Below are 21,963 nucleotides of genomic sequence, written 5' to 3' on the forward strand. Positions count from 1 at the left end.
TTCTACTGATTCAGTTCAGTTCTATACCACTCAGGATTTTATAGACCTCAATCATATCCCCCCTCAGCCATCTCTTTTCCAAGCTGAAGAGCCTAACCTCTTTAGCATTTCCTCATACAAGAAAATTTCCATCCTCTTTATCATTTTGGTTGCTCTTCTTTGAACCTTTTCTAATTCCGCTATATCTTTTTTGAGCTATTGCGACCCATACTGAGTGCAGTACTCAAGGTGAGGTCACACCATAGAGCAATACAGAGGCATTATAATATTCTTGGTCTTATTTTGCATCCCTTTTCTAATAATTCCTAGCATCTTGTTTGGTTTTTTGGCCGCCACCTCACACTGGGAATGCAAGAGATGATTCTGAATAGACTGGAGACTCAGTATAGGTATTTGTGACCTGGACTGGCCACTGTTGGAAACAGGATGCTGGGCTCAATGGACCTTTGGTCTTTCCCAGTATGGCAATACTTATGTACTTATATTATGCATACTTGTGGGAATTCTATAAATAGTGCTCAAAAATGGGAGCTGAAAAAAATAAGCAGTAACCCCCGGATTATACATAGCGCACCTAAAGTCCCACTCCGAAATCGGAACGGATTCTATAACAATGTGCGCAATTTAACAAGCTTAACAAGTTAATGAGCGCTGACCTCCAGTCTGGTAGCCCCTGTGCTACCTTGGAGGAGGGAGGTCAGCCAAAAGGTGAGCATCACCCTGGTGAAGTAGGAATACTCCTGTAGCCAGGACCTGCCCACCAGCGGATGTGCTATCCTTTCGCAATGAGGATATGTCTCCAAGTGCTGCCCATGAGGGAAGGGTTAGGACAGCAGTTGTAGTTGGTGATTTGATCATTAGGCATATAGATGGCTGGGTGGCTGGTGGACGTGAGGATCGCCTGTGATGGCTGGGTGGCTGGTGGACGTGAGGATCGCCTGGTGACTTGCCTGCCTGGTGCGAAGGTGGCAGACCTCACGCGTCATCTAGATAGGATTGTAGATAGTGCTGGGGAGGAGTCAGCTGTCTTGGTACATGTGGGTACCACACCCCTACCACACCCCTACCCATTGCACCTTTATATTTTCCAGCAGTTATAGCTTGGCAGTGCGCTGGGCCCAGGGTGACTCAAATGAACCAAGCATAAAAGCCTCTGGCTGTGCATGTTGGAGCATGGTTGATACCCTCATAGATTAAATGGTACATAATGCTATCTTTAATTTTAGTCAGGACTGGCTCCAGTTTATTTCTCCTTTCCAGAATGATCTGCATCGAGCTATCCAGAGGACGCAGTCGGCCATGTTTAACCAGGTTCTGATTCTCATTTGTACCCTCCTGTGTCTCGTGTTTACTGGGTAAGCTAAGACACCTTCTTATCTCACTACAGGTTTAATTTTATGCAGGGTAATCTCTCACAATATTTATTTATTTATTTATTTTGTATGTGATGCATTGCTATTAGAAACCAAACATCATAGCAGCGTACAATGCTAGTAAACATTAGTAAAAAAAATAAAACCAAGGAAGAGGATTTTCTCAGTAGCAGGTCCTGTTGCGTGGATCTTAAGAAACAAATGAACTTTCTGGTTTTTAAAAAATTGTTGAAACAGCATTTGTTAGTTTGCAGCCTAGTGCGTCTGGGAACAGTGACTGACCGCTCTCTGTGGTGATGGATTGCATGAATGATGATTGAATTGGAGTGAGCTTATTGATGGTCTGGTTGACTATTATTGTTGATTGCATTGTTATGTTAATTGAGTTTTATTATGTTTTATGATTTTGTATGTTTAATCTGCCCTGGATAAGGGTGGAATATAAATTTTAATAAATGCAATGAAATAAGACACAGGAACATAGGGAAGAGAACTGCAAAGTTTAAGAATAAGAACTGGAGAACAGAACATTAGGGAGGGGGGAAATGAAGTACCACTGCTAAGAGGTTAATTATCGCCAGATATTGAGTGACCACTGGGGGAGTCAGGGGTGGTCATCCCCGATTCCCTCCAGTGGTCATCTGGCCATTTAAGGCACTTTTTTGGGATTTGTTTGTGAAAAAAAAGGGTCCAAAAAAAGTGACCCAAATTCGCGCTAAAAATGGCTTTCTTTTTTCGATTATTGGCCGAGGATGCCTATCTCTCCTCGGCCGATAAACACGCCCCAGTCCCGCCTTCACCACGCCTCCGACACGCCCCGTCAACGGCTTTTCCGCGACAGATTGCAGTTGAAGACGCCCAAAATCGGCTTTCGATTATACCGATTTGGACGCCCACAGGAGAAAGATGCCCATCTCCCGATTTGGGTCGAAATATGGGCGTCTTACTCTTTCGAAAATAAGCTGGATAGCCTTAGCGTATGGGAAAAACCTGCATACAGATGTGCTAAGACCACTTTCTACTAGGGTCAGAAAGTACCCGCATTAAAGGACCCCTTAATCTTTTACAACAAACTAGAACCTTCCTCAAGGTCTGCATCTGAAACCGTTGTAAGTAATATGGAGAGTTTTTAATGTACTTTATAATAATTAGGATACTTGATCTCTTTGACTGCTTTACAGTTTTATGTAATCTGAGTGCCCAATGTTTGCCTTATAATCAAAGAGAACATTGTAGTTGAATTATCGTTTAAATTAACGTGGTATACACCAGGGAAATATGGTGAGTATTGTTATGATTTGCATCATAGAAAACTAAACTGGTGCTACTGTTAAAGGCTTATTGAACAGTATTCTTTTTACTCTCTGAATTCTGTGCATGAATGCTTATAGCAGCCACTCTTTGTGAATGTTTGTTCATTAATAGTAGTTACTTATTTTGATTTCAATACGGCACAAAAATTGTAAAACACATCTGCTCTGACTCCCAGAGTCTATACATAAGTACATAAGTAATGCCACACTGGGAAAAGACCAAGGGTCCATCGAGCCCAGCATCCTGTCCATGACAGCGGCCAATCCAAGCCAAGGGCACCTGGCCAGCTTCCCAAACGTACAAACATTCTATACATGTTATTCCTGGAATTGTGGATTTTTCCCAAGTCCATTTAGTAGTGGTTTATGGACTTGTTCTTTAGGAAACCGTCTAACCCCTTTTTAAACTCTGCCAAGCTAACCGCCTTCACCACATTCTCCGGTAACGAATTCCAGAGTTTAATTACGCGTTGGGTGAAGAAACATTTTCTCCGATTTGTTTTAAATTTACTACACTGTAGTTTCATCGCATGCCCCAAAGTCCTAGTATTTTTGGAAAGCGTGAACAGACGCTTCACATCCACCTGTTCCACTCCACTCATTATTTTATATACCTCTATCATGTCTCCCCTCAGCCGTCTCTTCTCCAAGCTGAAAAGCCCTAGCCTCCTTAGTCTTTCTTCATAGGGAAGTCGTCCCATCCCCGCTATCATTTTAGTCGCCCTTCGCTGCACCTTTTCCAATTCCACTATCCAGCTTATAATCGAAAGAGAAAAACGCCTATATTGTGACCCAAATCAGGAGATGGGCGTCTTTCTCCCGTGGGCGCCCAAATCGGTATAATCAAAAGCCGATTTTGGGCATTTCCAACTGCAATCCGTCGCAGAAAGTTGATGGGGGCATGTTGGAGGCGTGGTGAAGGCGTAACTGGGGTGTGGTTATCGGCCGAGGAGAGATGGGCGTCTTTAGCTGATAATCAGGAAAAAAAAGGCGATTTTGGGTCACTTTTTTGGACCCTTTTTTTCACGAACAGGTCCCAAAAAAGTGCCCCAACTGACCAGATGACCACCGGAGGGAATCGGGGATGACCTCCCCGGACTCCCCCAGTGGTCACTAACCCCCTCCCACCAAAAAAACCCACTTTACAAACATTTTTTCCAGCCTCTATGCCAGCCTCAAATGCCGTACCCATCTCTATGACAGCAGAATGTGTTCTATCCTGTGACAGCCTTTCCCTGGTTCTGATGTGGCTCTCACGTGAGTGTGACACCTTTTCTGTTATGCGCACTGCAGAGTCACATCAGCAATGCATTGTGGTGTGTGTAGGGTATTGGGCTCCGTGATTCCAGTAGCTTGTGGCAAATGCTCACGATGTTGGTAGTTGGTTGGCTCTACTCCCATATTGCTTTTCCCCCTGCTTACTGGGTCAGAGTGTGCCCTGTTTTGTTTCCGGTAGTCCATGAAGTAGTGGCCATTTTTGTAAGCCAGTTTTAGATCCCTTTCACGTGTTAGCCACGTTACAGAACTTAGTTCTTACCTTGAATGTGGCTGAAAGAGGGCATTGTACAGTATTCTGCCAGCTCTGACCTACTGCTCATCTGATCTGCAGTTAACTGTGAGTAAGCATGCTTATTCCAATAAAGGACGTTTTCGGAGAGATTAGTCTTCAGGTGTCAACTGCTGTGCCAATATTATATAGCAGCAACCAGTCCTAGAGGCCTGCGTGTATGCAGGTCCCTGGAGCACTTTTAGTGGGTACCGCAGTGCACTTCAGCCAGGCGGACCCAGGCCCATCCCCCCCCTACCTGTAACACTTGTGCTGGTAAATGGGAGGCCTGCAAAACCCACATGTAGGTGCCCCCTTCACCCCTAAGAGCTATGGTAGTGTTGTACATTTGTGGGTAGTGGGTTTTGGGGGAGGGGGGTTGGGGGCTCAGCACCCGTGGTAAGGGAGCTATGCATGTGGGAGCGTTGTCTGAAGTCCACCACACTGACCTCTAGGGTGCCCAGTTGGTGTCCTGGCATGTCAGAGGTGCGAGTGTACTACGAATCGTGGCCCCTCCCATGACCAAATGGCTCAGATTAGGACGTTTTTGAGCTGGGCGTTTTTAGTTTCCATTATCGCTAAAAAAAGCAAACGCCCAGCTGAAAAACGTACATTTTTTTGAAAATACGGTCTGTCCCACCTCTTCACGTACCCGTTTTCGGACATAGACGCCCATGGAGATAGGCGTTCGCATTCGATTATGCCCCTCCACATCTTTCTTGAGATGCGGCGACCAGAATTGAACACAATACTCAAGGTGCGGTCGCAAATGGTGCCCAAAATTGTACACTGAAATTTGGCGCGCATCAGGCATATTCCAAAATTGCGTGTGCCTCCTGATTGACAAACAAGCAGTTAATTGGCAATAATTGGGTGCTAACAATCAATTATTTTGATAAATCACCTTGACGTGCACAATAATTAACGTGGTGCAGGGATCAATGTATATCTAATTTTTCAACCATTCCCAAGCACTCCTACAATTTATTGATCTGAAACTTTATGTATCAAAAGTATGTTGTAGAGGATCTTCAGACCCAATGCATCTCAGCTACTAGATCATGTGATTTTTATGTAGTTAGATGCAAATCCTCATTAATCCTCTTGATGATCTTTTATCACTGAAATATTTTTCAATTTTTTTACTTATTTTAATCCTCCATTTTTTCAAATGACTCAAATACTTTCCTCTTCATTATATCTTGTATTTGTTTATCACAACTTCCAACATGTCTCCTTTGTTTCTTAACTTGCAGCTGGTCATAGAACGTGAAGTTCCCCCATAAAGAACCTCAAAAAATAGAGGATTAAAATAAGTAAAAAAAATTGAAAAATATTTAAGTGATAAAAGAACATCAAGAGGATTAATGAGGATTTGCATCTAACTACATAAAAATCACATGATCTAGTAGCTGAGATGCATTAGGTCTGAAGATCCTCTACAACATACTTTTGATACTTGGAGGGGCATTTTCGATCGGGGACGCCCATCTCTAAGGGTGCCCTTCTTCGAGGACGGCGCCGCAAAGGGGCAGGGCCAACCGTATTTTCGAAACGAGATGGGCGTCCATCTTTCGTTACGATAATATGGTTGGGGGTGCCCAAATCTCGATCGCCAGATTTAGAGATGAGCGCCCTCGGTTTTCCCCCATAATGGAAACCGATGGCGCCCATCTCAAAAACAATAAATCCAAGGCATTTGGGTCAGAACCCCTCTCAAACTTACCTCTTTCCTGGGGGTCAGCTTCTTAGCTGGCTTCTGTTTCTTTTGTCTGTCCTTTCTGAGCTGGCTCTGTCTCTCTGTGCTGGCAGCTTCCAGCAGCATGGGGTTAATTGTTTTACTTTACTACAGCTGTGTGGGTGGACTGAGTTAGCTCTACCTCTCTTTGGGTGTACTGGCTTCAAGTGCTTCACGGTTTTACATTGGTGTGGGTTGGGCCTCTCTGGGTCAGTGTGCTGTTGCCTGGGGCTAGGGAATGTGACATCATCAGGGAGGGCCTTGATAAGGAAGTGATGTTGTTTCCTTCAGAGCCTTTGCAACAGTGGAGTTTGCTTCTGGCTACTTGCTTTAGGTCCAGGTTAGTTTAGTGCAGTCAGTGTGCACTTGTGACTTGTGTGTTTGTCTTCCCTGTTTTTCCCTTTGGCTCCTCTGCTTTCCCTTTTGCTACGGTGTGTAGCACTGCTGTTAGTGCAGTGCTGGAGTTTGGTGCTGGGAGCACCCTTGTTAGTAAGTGTTTAGGAAGCACCTTTTGTTGTTTGGGTATTTGGCTTTCCTGCTTGTTTCCTTGTGCTTTCCCCTCTTTTCCTTGTGACCTGTGTTTAGCTGCTGTAGCTGGGTGCTTAGGAAGCACCGGGGTGAGAACCCATGTTTAGCTGCTGCAGCTTGGTGCTTAGGAAGCACCAGTGTTAGGTCTGGCATTTGTCTTCCCTTCCTTTTCCCTTGTGGCTTCCCTGCACTTCTGTTAGTGTAGGGCGTAGGGGCACCCCTGTTAGTTTCTGTTAGGAGCACTGCTGTTAGTGGAGGGCTTAGGAGCTTTTCTGTTGGTGCTGGGCTTAGGAACACTTTTGGTCACTTTAGGAGTTCGGTGCACTTCAGTTACAGCTTGTTCTAGTCCTGGTCCCTGTGTCGTCCAGTAAGTCCTGCCGGCTACTCGAACCCAGGAGCTCAACTCCTGGGGGGCTTAGTAGCTAAGTGCAGGTGAAGCTGTGTGGACCAGTCCGGTGTGCTCCAGTCCAGTGTTCCAGTCCTGTATCCTCCAGTCCAGGGGATTCCAGTCCAGTATTCCAGTTTGGGGGATTCCAGTCCAGTGTTCCGGTCCGGGGTTCCAGTCCTGTGTCCTCCAGTCCGGGGAATTCCAGTGCAGTGTTCCAGTCCGTGTGTTCCGGCTCGCTGGGCGGTGCCTGCAGTCCCTGCCGGTGTCGGTGTGCTTGCCCAGCATTGGTTGGTGGGTTTTGCCTGCTGCTGTCGCTCCTCGTCAGCAGCCCAAGGGCTCAAGTTTGCTTCAGAGCCCGGCCCCGCGGGCTCTGAACCTGAGAACCTGACAGGATGTCCTGAAAACCTGACTGGCAAGTGGTACTCCAGGACTGGACTTGGGAAACACTGATGTAGAATATGAAAGTTCTGCACTAGGTTTCAGTTGGTATAAATCCTCAAGGCCAAAATTGGGTGTGGATCCTGGCACTAAGTGCTGTTCTACACATGGTGCCCAGTTCATAGAATAGTGTTTAGCACTCATTTTTTTCAGCATCCAAATTTGGCCGTCATTTACAGAATCCAGTTCTTAATGATGCATTTTGGAAAAAAAATAATGAAAAAAGAAAACCAGTACGGGGTAAGACAACTGAGCTTTCTTGAGTGTATTGTGCATTCCTGATGGACACCATCTGCTATGGATATTCTGTTCCCATCTTTTTGGCATATATCAAATACTGTGACAGACTGGAAGGTGGTGTGTCCTTCTTGATGTATTTTGACTATATCTGCAGAGCAGCCAAGACTAGTGTTCTTGGCTAGCTTTCAAGCATAAAAAACACTAAAAACAAACACGCTCCCATTGATGGTGGCTACCACCAACCTGGTAGTTCTTGTTGACAATGTTTGGCACTTTGTAGCACCCGAGCATCACATCGTGTGTTGCCATTTGGCCACAGAAGGGCAAGGCTGCTTTTTCCATCAGTGTGAATTTTAGAGTCACTTGGAAAACTATGATGAAATAGAGGGTTAGACATGTTGAGAACGCTCTACATGTTAGTACACAGCAGATGCTGTTTTTATTTAGTCTGATTTCTGGCACCAGGAAGATAAATTCTAATTCAAATTTGTCAGGTTTCACACTTTTTAACGATGTTATGTTATTCATCCATCTTTGGAAATATTATTGTACTAAACCGACAGACAAACCAATTAGAGTATAAAATTTGTCCAAGGATTTCATAGAATAGGACCAAGTTCTCTTAATGCCTATAGTTCTGGCATTTTAGGTTTTTTTATAAATGGAAACCTCTGCATTTATCTTTCCATATGATTCCCTATATATTAATGAGAGCACTGCAATGTTCACAGAGAAATTCCTTCATTATCTATAAGGCTTGAATGTGAGGACAATCTGCCTTTGCTTATATGGCGCCAAGACTATGGAATTTTATTAAACTGGGGCCATCAGAAAGGAATCATCCTTAAAGAATTAAAAAAAAAATGAAGATCAGATTTGTAATTGTGGCCATTGGATTCTGGAGGGACTGGAGTTCTGATGGGCGTAGTTTAGGGGCTCTGTACCTTTATCCTATTGTGCTATATTACGTTAGTTTAGTTTTTTGAAATTTAATATACCACCTTTTGTAAAATCAAAGCGGTTTACAAATAAGAGTTATTAATGTGAAGAAGTGAGAAAAGGAATTCCAAATTATAAGTAATTAATCCTCTCTTTTATCATTATTTGTTTCTTAATTTTATTTTGTTTACATACTACTTGTTTTTATTTGTTTCATGTATTAATAGGAATCACCTTGATGTCTTTGGGCTTTGTATGGTATATAAATAAATAAATTGGCATCAAATTGGATCACTGATCCTAAGCTGCAACTAAAAAAAAAAAGGTGTGAGTTAAATCCAAAATCCCTTCCACTTAGTATAACCTTCTCGAACATATATAGCAGTAGGAAGATCATGATTTAAGATCCCACACTTTCAGTCTCCTGCAGGGGCGTATCTGGAATCCGGCGGTAGGGGGGGCCACAGCCAGAGAGGGGGGGCACATTTTTGCCTCCCCCCCCCCCGCCGCCGCCGCCGCCGCCTCTCTCCACCCCCTCCCCGCCGTCAACCCTCCCCCGCTGCTTACTTTTGCTGGCGCCGAGGTCCGACCCGCAATCTCCGTTTTTCGTCTTCCTCCGTGGCCATGCTTCCAGGAAGTAACGCTGCAGTGCTGATTCGTTGAATCCAGTTCGACGTCTGACGTCAGACGTCGAACTGGATTCAACGAATCAGCACTGCAGCGTTACTTCCTGGAAGCATGGCCACGGAGGAAGACGAAAAACGGAGATTGCGGGTCGGACCTCGGCGCCAGCAAAAGTAAGCAGCGGGGGAGGGTTGACGGCGGGGAGGGGAGCCAGGGCGAAATCTGCGGGGGCCCAGGCCCCTGTGGCCCCACGCAGATACGCCCCTGGTCTCCTGTCCGATGGAGTGATGCCTGACCCCGGGGAGAAAGGGGAAAAGGAGATGACATTCTGTAATATGACATCAGTCCTACTGGCCAGCAAGGGTACTTGAATCCTCCAAGCATACTGTTAGGGGAGAGTTTGCACAAAGTGGAGTGGGGGCAATGACAGGTGTCCGGAAATGATAACGTTTTAAAAATAGGAGGACATTTTTGAATAGTCCATGCTGGGACTATTCAAAAATGGGAACTTGTAACATATACATTGCAGTCCGTTTTCACAGGGAAACAATGCACGTAGGTCCCGGTTAGCATCTACAGAAGTACCTCCACCTACTGGGCCCTTACTATTTTGTGTGGATAGCCAAGGAGGATAATCTAGCAACCATACTTATGAAAATGTCAAGTACATTTGTTACTATTATTTGTGCTCTCTCCCCCCCCCCCCCCCAACCTGGTCTAAACCCTCTCAAACCCTCTCCGAAACCTCTGTTGAAGTTCCAGGGAGTGGAAGGAAGGAGAGGATCGGAAGGGGGGTTTTGTTGATGTTTCAGATGAGTGGGAAGGAGTAAGAGGGATCAGAATACTTCAGATTGGTACCCAGAAGTTATGCGGGTGCCAACTGATATTCAGTGTCAGCATAGGCATACTTAGGACTGTGTGATCCTATATGCACTTTGGTTTTAAACCAAAGAGCATGCAAATAGATCTGATCAGGACAAGAGTGTGGCAAGTTCATAGAAGTTTATTCCCCATTTCAGAAGGGACTAAATTTTTATGTCCTAAAAGATCGTCATCAGGAGTTACACCTGCTACCAACCACTTCTATGATTAGTAAACAGCTGCTATTAAACAGCACCCCACTGGAGGGATTAGGGAGGTTGCCCCCTTAATCCCCCAATGGTTTTTGTCCCCCTCGAAATGCCAAACTGGCAAGGGAAACTGATTACTGGGACAGCATCAGGATAATCCCTAGTTTTTCTCTTTCTTTTTGGAGTCATTGGTATTAGCTCATCATTTGGACAGGAGTGACCAAGGATTACTGCCCCATGAAGAACTTACTGGCCCTATGGGTGAGGGAGAGAGGAATTGGGAAGAGAGACCATGAATAGGTTTTTATTTTATTGTTATTTATTTATTTATTTTGCTTCTTTTGCTCTGGAAGCTGAGAATTTTTAGAATTTTTTTTACTTTGTTTCTCATTTTATTTTAAATAAACGAACCTAATAAAATGACAAGCAAAATAAAAAATGAAATTAAAAAAAAAAAGTCTGTGTACTTGCATCCTCTAAACTTGCTTCCGGAAATGGCTGTGAAAGCCAGTAAAGTCCTCCAGCAGAGCAGAGGAAGGCATTTTAAAGCTAAGCTGTTTTACCTGGGTAAATAGCTTTAGAAATCTTCATAAAAATCTCTTTTCCAAAACTGTCCTCGTGGCCTCAGAGATGGGCAAGAATGAGACTCTGTGTAAGCTTCCGTTTTATTTGCCTCACAGACCTTCACTAGTTAAGACTCAAGTCTTCCTTCTACTGTCGCACCATTGCCCTAGCCCCAGTTTGGGGAACCAGTGTGCTACTGATGTGGTTTTCTCAGCAGTGGAACAGGCAGCTGCTGTACTCCAAAACAAAAGTGTTACAGGAAGTTCTTTTCTCTCCACTTTTGTTCCAGTGCAGCCTCATTCTATTTGCAAGGGACACTCACCTCTCTTCTGTAAAGAAATCATACAAGGTTATGCTGCGTCCAGCCATGCTAGAGGGCCTGAACCAGCAGCTTCTTCCTGTGTTTTGTGTATCCTCCTTGATGACAGACAATGATGGGCATAATCGAATGGGGCGCCCAAGTTTTCCTGAGGGCGTCCTCGCAGGACATCCCCGCGAAGGGGCGGGGAAACCCGTATTATCGAAACAAGATGGGCGGCCATCTTTCGTTTCGATAATACGGTCGGGGACACCCAAATCTCCACATTTAGGTCGACCTTAGAGATGGTCGTTCCTAGAGATGGTCATCCCCGATTTTCGGCGATAATGGAAACCGAGGACGCCCATTTCAGAAATGACCAAATGCAAGCCCTTTGGTCGTGGGAGGAGCCAGAATTCGTAGTGCACTGGTCCCCCTGACATGCCAGGACACCAACCGGGCACCCTAGGGGACACTACAGTGGACTTCAGAAAAAGCTCCCAGGTGCACAGCTCCCTTACCTTGTGCGCTGAGTCCCCCAAACCCCCTCTAAAACCCACTCCCCACAACTGTACACCACTACCATAGCCCTTAGGGATGAAGGGGGGCACCTAGATGTGGGTACAGTGGGTTTGTGGTGGGTTTTGGAGGGCTTACATTTACCACCACAAGTTTAACAGGTGGGGGGGGGGGGGGGCCTGGGTCCACCTGCCTGAAGTGCACTGCACCCACTAAAACTGCTCCAGGGACCTGCATACTGCTGTCATGGAGCTGAGTATGATATTTGAGGCTGGAAAAATATTTTTAAAGTTTTTTTTTTTAGGGTGGGAAGGGGTTAGTGATCACTGGGGGAGTAAGTGGGAGGTCATCCCCGATTCCCTCCGGTGGTCATCTGGTCATTTAGGACACATTTTTGTGGCTTGGTTGTAAAAAAAAAAGGACAAAGTAAAGTCGGCCAAGTGTTCGTCAGGGACGCCCTTCTTTTTTCAATTATCTGCCGAGGACGCCCTTAGTCGAGATTGGGTGGCAGAGCCGGTCATGGGAGGCGGGGCTAGTGGTTGGGACGCGGGGCTAGTGCTGGGCAGACTTCTACAGTCTGTGCCCTGAAAATGGCAGATACATATCAAGGTCAGGTATACACAAAAAGTAGCACATATGAGTTATCTTTTTGGGCAGACTGGATGGACTGTGCAGGTCTGTCTCTGCCGTCATCTACTATGTTACTATCCTGCTTATTTTCGAAGGAGAAGGCCAGCCAAATCGGTATAATCGAAAGCCGATTTTGGCCGGCTTCAACTGCTTTCCGTCGCAGAGCCGGCCAAAGTTCAAGGGGGCCTGTCGGCAGTGTGCCGAAGGCGGGACGGGGCGTGGTTAAGAGATGGCCGGCCTTGGCTGATAATGGAAAAAAGAAGGCCGGCTCTGACAAGCATTTAGCCGACTTTACTTGGTCCTTTTTTGTTCACGACCAAGCCTTGAAAAGGTGCCCAAACTGACCAGGTGACCACCGGAGGGAATCAGGGATCACCTCCCCTTACTCCCCCAGTGGTCACCAACCCCCTCCCACCCATAAAAAAAATTAAAAACATTTTTTTGCCAGCCTCTATGCCAACCTCAAATGTCATACCCAACTCCATCACAGCACTATGCAGGTCCCTGGAGCAGTTTTTAGTGGGTACTGCAGTGCACTTCAGGCAGGTGGACCCAGGCCCATCCCTCCCCTACCTGTTACACTTGTGCTGGTAAATGGGAGCCCTCCAAAACCCACCTAAAACCCACTGTACCCACATCTAGGTGCCCCCCATTACCCTTTAAGCGCTATGGTAGTGTTGTACAGTTGTGGGTAGTGGGTTTGGGGGGGGGGGGGGCCAGCACCCAAGGTAAGGGAGCTATGCACCTGGGATCAATTTGTGAAGTCCACTGCAGTGCCACCTAGGGTGCCCGGTTGGTGTCCTGGCATGTGAGGGGGACCAGTGCACTATAAATGCTGGCTCCTCCCACAACCAAATGGCTTGGATTTGGCCGGGTTTGAGATGGCCACCATTAGTTTCCATTATCGGCGAAAACCAATGGCGGCCATCTCTAACGCCGGCGATCTCTAAGGGCGGCTCAAATGTTGAGATTTGGCCGGCCCCGACCGTATTATCGAAATGAAAGATGGCCGGCCATCTTGTTTCAATAATACAGTCGGGTACACCGCTTAACGGGGCCGTCATTAGAGATGGCCGCCCTTATAGATGGGTGCCCCTGTTCGATTAAGCCCCTCTATGTTACTATTTGTTAAGCACGTCCCAGTCCTGCCTTCGCTATGCTTCCGACACGCCCCCGGGAACTGTGGTCGTCCCCATGACGGAAAGCAGTTGAGGGCGCCCAAAATCGGCTTTCGATTATGCCGATTTGGGTGACCCTGGGAGAAGGACGCCCATCTCCCGATTTGTGTCGAAAGATGGCCGCCCTTCTCGTTCGAAAATGAGCCCAAATGTCTCCTGTTGTTTAATTTCTGCATTTAGTTGGAGGATTGAAAACATGGCGTCTCTGAAGAAAGGAACCAAAGGGTTCCATCCAAAGGTCTCTTTCTTTTAAGTGACTATTTTGAGCCCTAAAGTGTTTACGGTATTTAAGGACTGTGAATGAAGGCCTCTATGCCTATTCTATTGATTCAGTTTAGTATCTGCCATCTTTGTGCACCAGGCCTCATTGAAAGAGGTGCCCCAGATACAACAGAAGCAAAATCTGTGCAGAAATAGCCCTCTGAGGTCCTGGAACCTGCACTTACATCTTCCATTCTGTTGAGGTAGTGCACATTAGAAGTACACCAGGCCTAATTATTGCTTCTCAAAGGCCTGAGCAGGGAAGGGGTGACTGTATTGTTGGTAGTCATAGCTGGGCTGTCTTATCTTTGTTCCCATGTATCACTTCCTAACACTGTGATTTTTGTCCTTGCTTTAATGTGTAGAATATTTGTGCCTGTCTCCTCCTAAACATTACCCTCAAGCAGCCTTCTTGAGGAGTACTCATTGAATAACCCTTATCCCTGCAGCACTTTCTATAGAAGCTGTTTAACATTTGAGCTGTTGTATTGGATTTCTGTTCCCTATTTCATGCATATGAAATATCCTGAAGACTAAATTGAGGAGTACCCCAAGACTAGATTGAAAAAGATTGTTATGGGGACCATTTTCAAAAATATTTATTGGGTAAATATGTGTTTACACCAGGGCTTTTTTTGAGGGGGTACTGAGTACTGGCACCTTTTCTATTGTCTGCTAAATATGACCCATGGTCCCCAAGTTTTAATGAAAGGCTCTACACACCAATTCTGCCTTTGTCATAGGTTCTATGACTGGTTGTAGAGGGCCTGGCTATTGTGGGGTGGGTCCCTCAGTGATCACCCCACCCATGAAGGGTGGCCTGGCATTTGAGTACCGGCACCTTTTTCGCTAGAAAAAATGCACTGGTTTACACATAGGGAAAAAAACCTTTTGGAAATCACTTCCCTTGTATTTAGGGAAGAGGCATCACCAAGTTGGAAGTTAGGGAAGACCTGTGGAAGATTTTTATGTTGAAATCCCCATACCTGCTTTATCCCTCATGTTTTGCACTTGCAAAGTATACCAGGTAAAGACTCACTATGACACTGGCCCATTCCTGGATTTTCAAAAAGAAACTCGACTAGGAGGGTCCCTTTTAAAATCTGCTTTGTGACCATTTAGAAGCACTGTAGAAAGTTTAAAAATTGATTTTGCAATACCTTATTCATTGCAACATCATCCCATTAATGGTGACTGAATGAGAACTGAGACTAAGGGTTGCCATCTCATCCAGGTCAACCCAAAACAGCTTATCTAATACTGGTTTTTTTTCTTCCCCACTACATATATGGAGATGTAATTCTAATTGTTTTTCAATAAAGCAGATCTATTTTAGAGATGTAATGAATGGTTTCTTCTTTTTACTAAGAGAGAAACCAAACCAAAATGAAACCTAGAAATGAACTGAATAACTGGGTAATTATAAATAGAAAAAATAAAACACAGGAAAAATAAAATCATACATAAGCAAAATTAAAATGGTAAGCAGGATTGTGCCCATTTCTCCAAGATGTGATCACCAAGACGTTTAGAGCTAGATTCTATATATTGCACCTAAAAAAATCTGTACCGAAAAAAATACATCTAGGCGTATTATATAAACCGTGCCTAAATTTAGGCATGGTCTATAGAATATGCCTAAATCTAGGCGTAGTTTATAGAATACATCCAACACCCGTTTTCTATGACTATATTTAGGTGCAGTCATTTATACCAGTGAAAACCTGGTGTACGTGCCGATGCCTAAATTACACATGGAACGGACATATTCTATAACACTGCAGGCAAATTCTAGGAATGCCCCTGACCCGCCCATAACCCTCCCATGTCCACACCCCTTTGAGATCCACATGGTAGAATTTATGCGGACTAACGTATAGAATACACTTAGCAAGTAGTGCCAATTTGTGCCGATAATTGTTAACATCCAATTATCAGCGCTGAATGGCTCATTAACCAACTGAGTTGCACATGCAACTCAAGTCGCACTAATAGAATTTGAGGGTAAAGGCAGAAACATTTCACTGTGCCTGTACTGACCCATCAGGTCTTGGTGCTGCTTGGCGTACATCATCATGAGAACTCGGTGAAATGGCAACCCTAAGACCCAACAGTATAGATGAATAAGAGACAGATGGAGAACCCCAAGCAGCTCATGTATATAAAGTGGCTTTTAGCTTTGTAGAAACACACTGTAATGTTTTTCCGGAGAATAATTGCAATGACTAATCATACAGTTACAAGAATTTTAAACTGATATTTGAAAAGATCACAGCTAGTAGGCATAGTACTTTTCTGTAAATGTTATAGCCTGCAGAGACAGTAATTGCTATGATGTCAGAAACAAAGCTGATAGCCATATAGAATAAGCACTTTGAAAAACAGTTAAGAATTTAAGAGTTGCACATGCCATAGCAAGCTGTTCTTTCTGCATGTGTGTGGGTCTTATCGATTTAAGAAGGTTACCACGACTGCAGTAGGAATTCCATTTTCTGTTGGGTGGAGGTTTGCTTACTAGTTAAAGCAGTATTTTAGCCTGCTGGTATATAGCATTGAAATCCAGCAGTATTTACTTGTAAGAGGAGAAAATCATTTTTTAATGATATGTTTTTCATAATTTGAGTTGAGGCAGGCAAAGCTCTTCTACACACCTAACTGCCATCTGGTCTTCTTGATTGGTTTCAGTAGAGAGGGTGCCCTGATAAAACTCCGAAAGAGTTAGCACTCTTAAGTACCTGATATGTCTTCTTCTGCAGCCTTTGCCCATGTGTTACAGTATGTGATTGTAGAAACACCTCACTTCTGTTTTTCAGAACTTGTGGTATTCAGCACTTGGAAAGAGCAGTCGACAACCTTTCTCTCTTCAAGTCCTTCTATTTCTGCATTGTTACCTTCTCTACTGTGGGCTATGGAGACGTGACTCCTAAGATTTGGCCTTCCCAACTGCTGGTGGTTATTATGATTTGTGTTGCACTTGTGGTGCTGCCTCTACAGGTAAGGCTGATGCACTGCAGTTAGATGGAAATGCTACATTGTTGAATATTTGGCCCAACATTGTAGGTAATTTTGAGGAGAATTATTATTAATATATAAAGGGCTAGATTCTATAAAAGGCACAGTGAGTAGCATGCATTAAATTGTGCACGTGGCCAATTTATGCAGGCTACTCAATTGAGTAATGATCCAGTTAGTCATGATAATTGGCCGATAACCAATTATCATCACTAATTGGCAATAATTGGAATTTACCTGCACTTCTTGTTAGGCGTATTCTAAAAAGAGGCGTGTATAAATTCCAACCTTCGTAGCTGAAAAGGAGGCATGGCCATGGGAAGAGTGTAGGCATGTCAGTCACATTTACACGCATATATTTAGGTGTGGGCAGTTACACTAGGTTTTCAGCAGCATAAATGGCCACACCTAACTGTACGTGTGTTCCCCTGGCCTATGCGCTATTCTATAAACTGCGTCTTACTGTAGACATGATTTATATAATAGTGCTATGAGTGATTTATAGAATAGCACTACGTGTGTTAGTGCGCCAACGTTTAAGATACATTATATAGAATCCGGGGGATAGCGTATTCCAGGTCTACTTTATTGCAATTTGGCTATTAGATTTGAAAAAATTAGGATGTGTTGGGGGGTCATGGACTTCTCATAGCGGTGCAAAGTAATTTCCAATTAACTTGGATGACAACTCAGCAGATATAGCATGAACAAATTTTAATACTATTATGGAAAGGAATTTGAAGTACTTGTTGTTGGTTACTGCTGAATAACAAAAGACCATTCACCCACAAGATGCGACTCAGCACATTTAAATGGGGTTTTCTTCATGATCAGTAGGTTGACAGCCTGTTGGTTAAACATCTTCCTCTCTGGGATTTTTTCATTGTGGTCCTGAAATGAGTAGCACAAACTGTATGACTCCCAGTGCCTAGCAGTTTGAGCCATTGTTGCTGACATGTGTGTCCGACATATGTATAGTGAAATAAAAACCATCTTGATGAGCTTCATGATGACAACTCAGTGCATGCACATTAGTGGTGTGCAGAACAAATATTGTTTTGTTTTAGTTTCCCATGTTGATTTCAGGATTTTTCATTTTGTTCTGTTTATAATATTATTTTCATTTCAGGGACAATGTTGTCAGAAGTGAGCCCTGTTGCTCACAATGAGGGGCATTTTCAAACGGGGACGACCATCTCTAAGGGCGCCCATCTCTAAGGATGTCCCGGCGAAGGGGCGGGGAAACTCGTATTATCGAAACAAGATGGGTGTCCACCTTTCGTTTCGATAATACGGTCAGGGACGCCCAAATCTCAACATTTAGGTCGACCTTAGAGATGGTCGACCTAAATGTTGAGATGGTCGACCTTAGAGATGGTCATCCCCGGTTTTCGGCCATAATGGAAACCGAGGACACCCATCTCAAAAACGACGAAATCCAAGGCATTTGGTCATGGGAGGAGCCAGCATTCATAGTGCACTGGTCCCCCTGACATGCCAGGACACCAACCGGGCACCCTAGGGGGCACTGCAGTGGACTTCACAAATTGCTCCTAGGTGCATAGGTCCCTTACCTTCGGTGCTGAGCCCCCCAACCCCCCCCCCCAAAACCCACTCCACACAACTGTACACCACAGTTAGGGATGAAGGGGGGCACCTAGATGTGGGTACAGTGGGTTTGTGGTGGGTTTTGGAGGGCTCCCATTTACCACCACAAGTTTAACAGGTAGGGGGGGATGGGCCTGGGTCCACCTGCCTGAAGTGCACTGCACCCACTAAAAACTGCTCCAGAGACCGGCATACTGCTGTCATGGAGCTGGGTATGACATTTGAAGCTGGCATAGAGGCTGGCAAAAAATGTTTTTACATTTTTTTTAGGGTGGGAGGGGGTTGGTGACCAGGGGAGAAAGGGGAGGTCATCGCCAATTTCCTCCGGTGGTCATCTGGTCAGTTCGGGCACCTTTTCGAGGCTTGGTCGTGAAAAAAATGGACCAAGTAAAGTCGGCCAAATGCTCATCAGGGCGACCTTCTTTTTTCCATTATCGGCCGAGGACGCCCATCTCTTAATCATGCCCCAGTCCTGCCTTCGGTACAGTGCCGACACGCCTCCGTGAACTTTGGTCATCCCCACGATGGAAAGCAGTTGAGGGCGCCCAAAATCGGCTTTTGATTATGCCAATTTGGGCGACCCTGAGAGAAAGACTCCCATCTCCCGATTTGTGTCGGAAGATGGGCGCCCTTCTCTTTCAAAAATTCCCCTGATAGTGTGCTCTGTTCTTCAATACTGCGCCTGTTGATAAGTAGTATGCATTATTATGCAATAGTGAGTATTATTGATGACACAGAAAACAGCTGTTTGCCTGTTATTTTGAGTTAAAAATTTCATGAAAGGATCTGGGAAATAATGTTGGCATTTCCATTGTCATCCCGATATCATTCAATGTAAAAAGTATGAAGAAGGGTGCTATATTGGAGAAATAAGTCAAAGATGAGATTTAATCTACATATACATCAGATGAAAAATGCCAAATGCCAACCAGGATGGCACCTCTGTGGGACAGTACTTTACAAAACCAGAACACTGCAGCAATGATTTTATGGTGAGAATACTAAAAGGAAACTTTAAGACAATCCAAGAACATAAGGCTTTTGAAGTCAAAATGATTAAATATTCTGATACCCATCAGACAAAGATTTGGGTTTTCTATCCCATTATAAACCATAAAATTCTATTGCTTTGTCACCCTCTTATCTACCATCCATCTCTCTCTGTCTGTCATCCATCCAGCTCCCCTGATTTCTCACTTAGCCCCATCCCACCCTCTTCCTTTGAGACTGTTAGTGAAATGCTTTTGTGTTTCACTTATATCCTATATAATAATTTGCACCTCCGTCTGGATGCCTGGGTTCGTAACACACTTCCCATTGTTCCGCCCTGGCGATGACGTCAGAGGGCGGATCAGTGAGTGGGAAGGGAACCCAGCACCAGCCAGCGGAGGTGAGTAGAGAATCGCCCCCCTCCCTCCGAGTTGCAGGCCCCCCCTCTCCTCCTCCCCCTCTCCTCCGAGTTCCAACCCCATCCCCTCTGAGTTCCATGCCCCCCTACATCCCTCCCTCAATCCGAGTTGCAGGAACCCCTCCCCTTTGAGTTGCAGGACATCCCTCTCTCCTCCCCTCCGAATTCCACGCCCCTCCTCTCCTCCGAGTTCGGAGCCCGCGCCTCCCTCCCTCTCTCTCCCCTCCGAGTGCAAGCACAACCTGTCCTCCGGCAGCCCCTTGCCTTCCTGCGTGCCGGCTGTAATTTAAAAATTCTTACCTCGGGGTCCGGCGTCTGCAGTGAAGGCGAGTGGCGCTTCAGACTGCCTTCCCATGTGTCTCAGCTCTGCCTTTGGTTAAGCCCACATTTCCTGTTTCCGGAAGGGCGGGACCAAAGGCAGAGCTGAGACACATGGGAAGGCAGTCTGACGCGCCACTCGCCTTCACTGCTGATACCGGACCCCGAGGTAAGAATTTTTAAATTACAGCCGGCACACAGGAAGGCGAGGGGCTGCCGGAGGACAGGTCGTGCTTGCACTTGGAGGGGACAGAGAGAGAGGGAGGGAGACGCGGGGGTCTGGAACTCGGAGGACAGGGGTGCGTGGAGAGGAGGGGAGGGAGGGGCGTCCTGAAATTCGAAGGGGAGGGAGGGGGTCCTGGAACTCGAAGGGGAAGGGAGGGGAGGGGAGGGAGGGGGTCCTGGAACTCGAAGGGGAGGGGAGGGAGGGGGTCCTGGAACTCGAAGGGGAGGGGTGCCTGGAACTCGGAGGAGAAGGAGGGAGGTAGGGGGGCATGGAACTCAGAGGGGAGGGGGGCTGGAACTCGGAGGAGAGGGGGGAGGGAGGGAGGTAGGTGGCATGGAACTCAGAGGGGAGGGGGCTGAAACTCAGAGGAGAGAGAGGGAGGGAGGGAGGTAGGGAACGGGGCGTGGAACCTTGCTAGCGCCCGTTTCATTTCTTTCGGAAACGGGCCTCTTTTACTAGTATACTGATATTTGCCAACATTTGCTTATTTCTGATCTGAAGAAGAAAGGTTAGCTTTAAAGGTAATCAAAAAATATGTTAAGTTAGTCCAATAAAAAAGGGATCATCTTATTTTCTTTTCTATATTTTGTTTTATTCCTAGTACTAACATGGCAACCACATCACTTTACTCATTCATTTTAAATGAATGCACATCCCTAATGAGCATCATGACATCATTATGACATAATGCCACTATATACGTGGTCAGGTGGAACTGAAAGTGGTACCACCGCGTCCTTTTGTGTCCTAGCTCAACCTGAGCTTCAATATTCTATCACGTGTCCCTTGAAAGGAGAAGGGCGGCCATCTTCTGACACAAATCGGGAGTTGGCCAGCCTTCTCCTAAAGCCGGCCAAATCAGTATAATCGAAAGTCGATTTTGGCCAGCTTCAGCTGCTTTCCGTCGCAGGGCCAGCCAAAGTTCAAGGGGGCATGTTGACAGTGTACCAAAGGCGGGACAGAGGCGTGGTTAAGAGATGGCCGGCCTCGGCCGATAATGGAAAAAAGAAGGCCGGCCCTGACGAGCATTTGGACAACTTTACTTGGTCCCTTATTGTTCACGACCAAACCTCGAAAATGTGCCAGAACTGACCAGATGACCACCGGAGGGAATCGGGGCTCACCTCCCCTTAGTCCCCCAGTGGTCACCAACCCCCTCCCACCCAAAAAAATTTTTTTAATACATTTTTTTGCCAGCCTTTATGCCAGCCTCAAATGTCATACCCAGCTCCATGACAGCAGTATGCAGGTCCCTGGAGCAGTTTTTAGTGGGTGTAGTGCAATTCAGGCAGGCGGACCCAGACCACCAGAGGGAATCGGGGATGACCTCCCCTTCCTCCCCCAGTGGTCACCAACCCCCTCCCACCCTAAAAAAACTTTAAAAATATTTATTGCCAGCCTCTATGCCAGCCTCAAATGTCATACCCAGCTCCCTGACAGCAGTATGCAGGTCCCTGGAGCAGTTTTAGTGGGTGCAGTGCATTTCAGGCAGGTGGACCCAGGCCCATCCCCCCCTACCTGTTACACTTGTGCTGGTAAATGTGAGCCCTTCAAAACCCACCTGAAACCCACTGTACCCACAAGTAGATGCCTCCCTTCACCCCTTAGGGCTATGGTAGTGGTGTACAGATGTGGGGAGTGGGTTTTGGGGGGCTCAGCACCGAAGGTACAGGAGCAATTTGGGAGCAATTTGTGAAGTCCACTGCAGTGCCCCCTAGGGTGCCCGGTTGGTGTCCTGGCATGT

General features: G+C 45.8%; 1 protein-coding gene across 2 annotated transcripts in view; it reads left to right on the forward strand.

Moving 5' to 3' along the window:
- Positions 1–21,963, forward strand: part of KCNT1 (potassium sodium-activated channel subfamily T member 1) — a 418,934-nt gene that overhangs the window by 287,839 nt on the left and 109,132 nt on the right. For both annotated transcript variants that reach the window (XM_030207584.1, XM_030207586.1), the window contains 2 exons: positions 1,261–1,355; positions 16,461–16,641. In XM_030207584.1, coding sequence (XP_030063444.1) covers positions 1,261–1,355; positions 16,461–16,641 — 276 coding nt within the window. The remainder of the gene's footprint in view (positions 1–1,260; positions 1,356–16,460; positions 16,642–21,963) is intronic.

Source organism: Microcaecilia unicolor, chromosome 6, assembly GCF_901765095.1.
Source record: "Microcaecilia unicolor chromosome 6, aMicUni1.1, whole genome shotgun sequence".
Classification (NCBI taxonomy): Eukaryota; Metazoa; Chordata; class Amphibia; order Gymnophiona; family Siphonopidae; genus Microcaecilia; species Microcaecilia unicolor.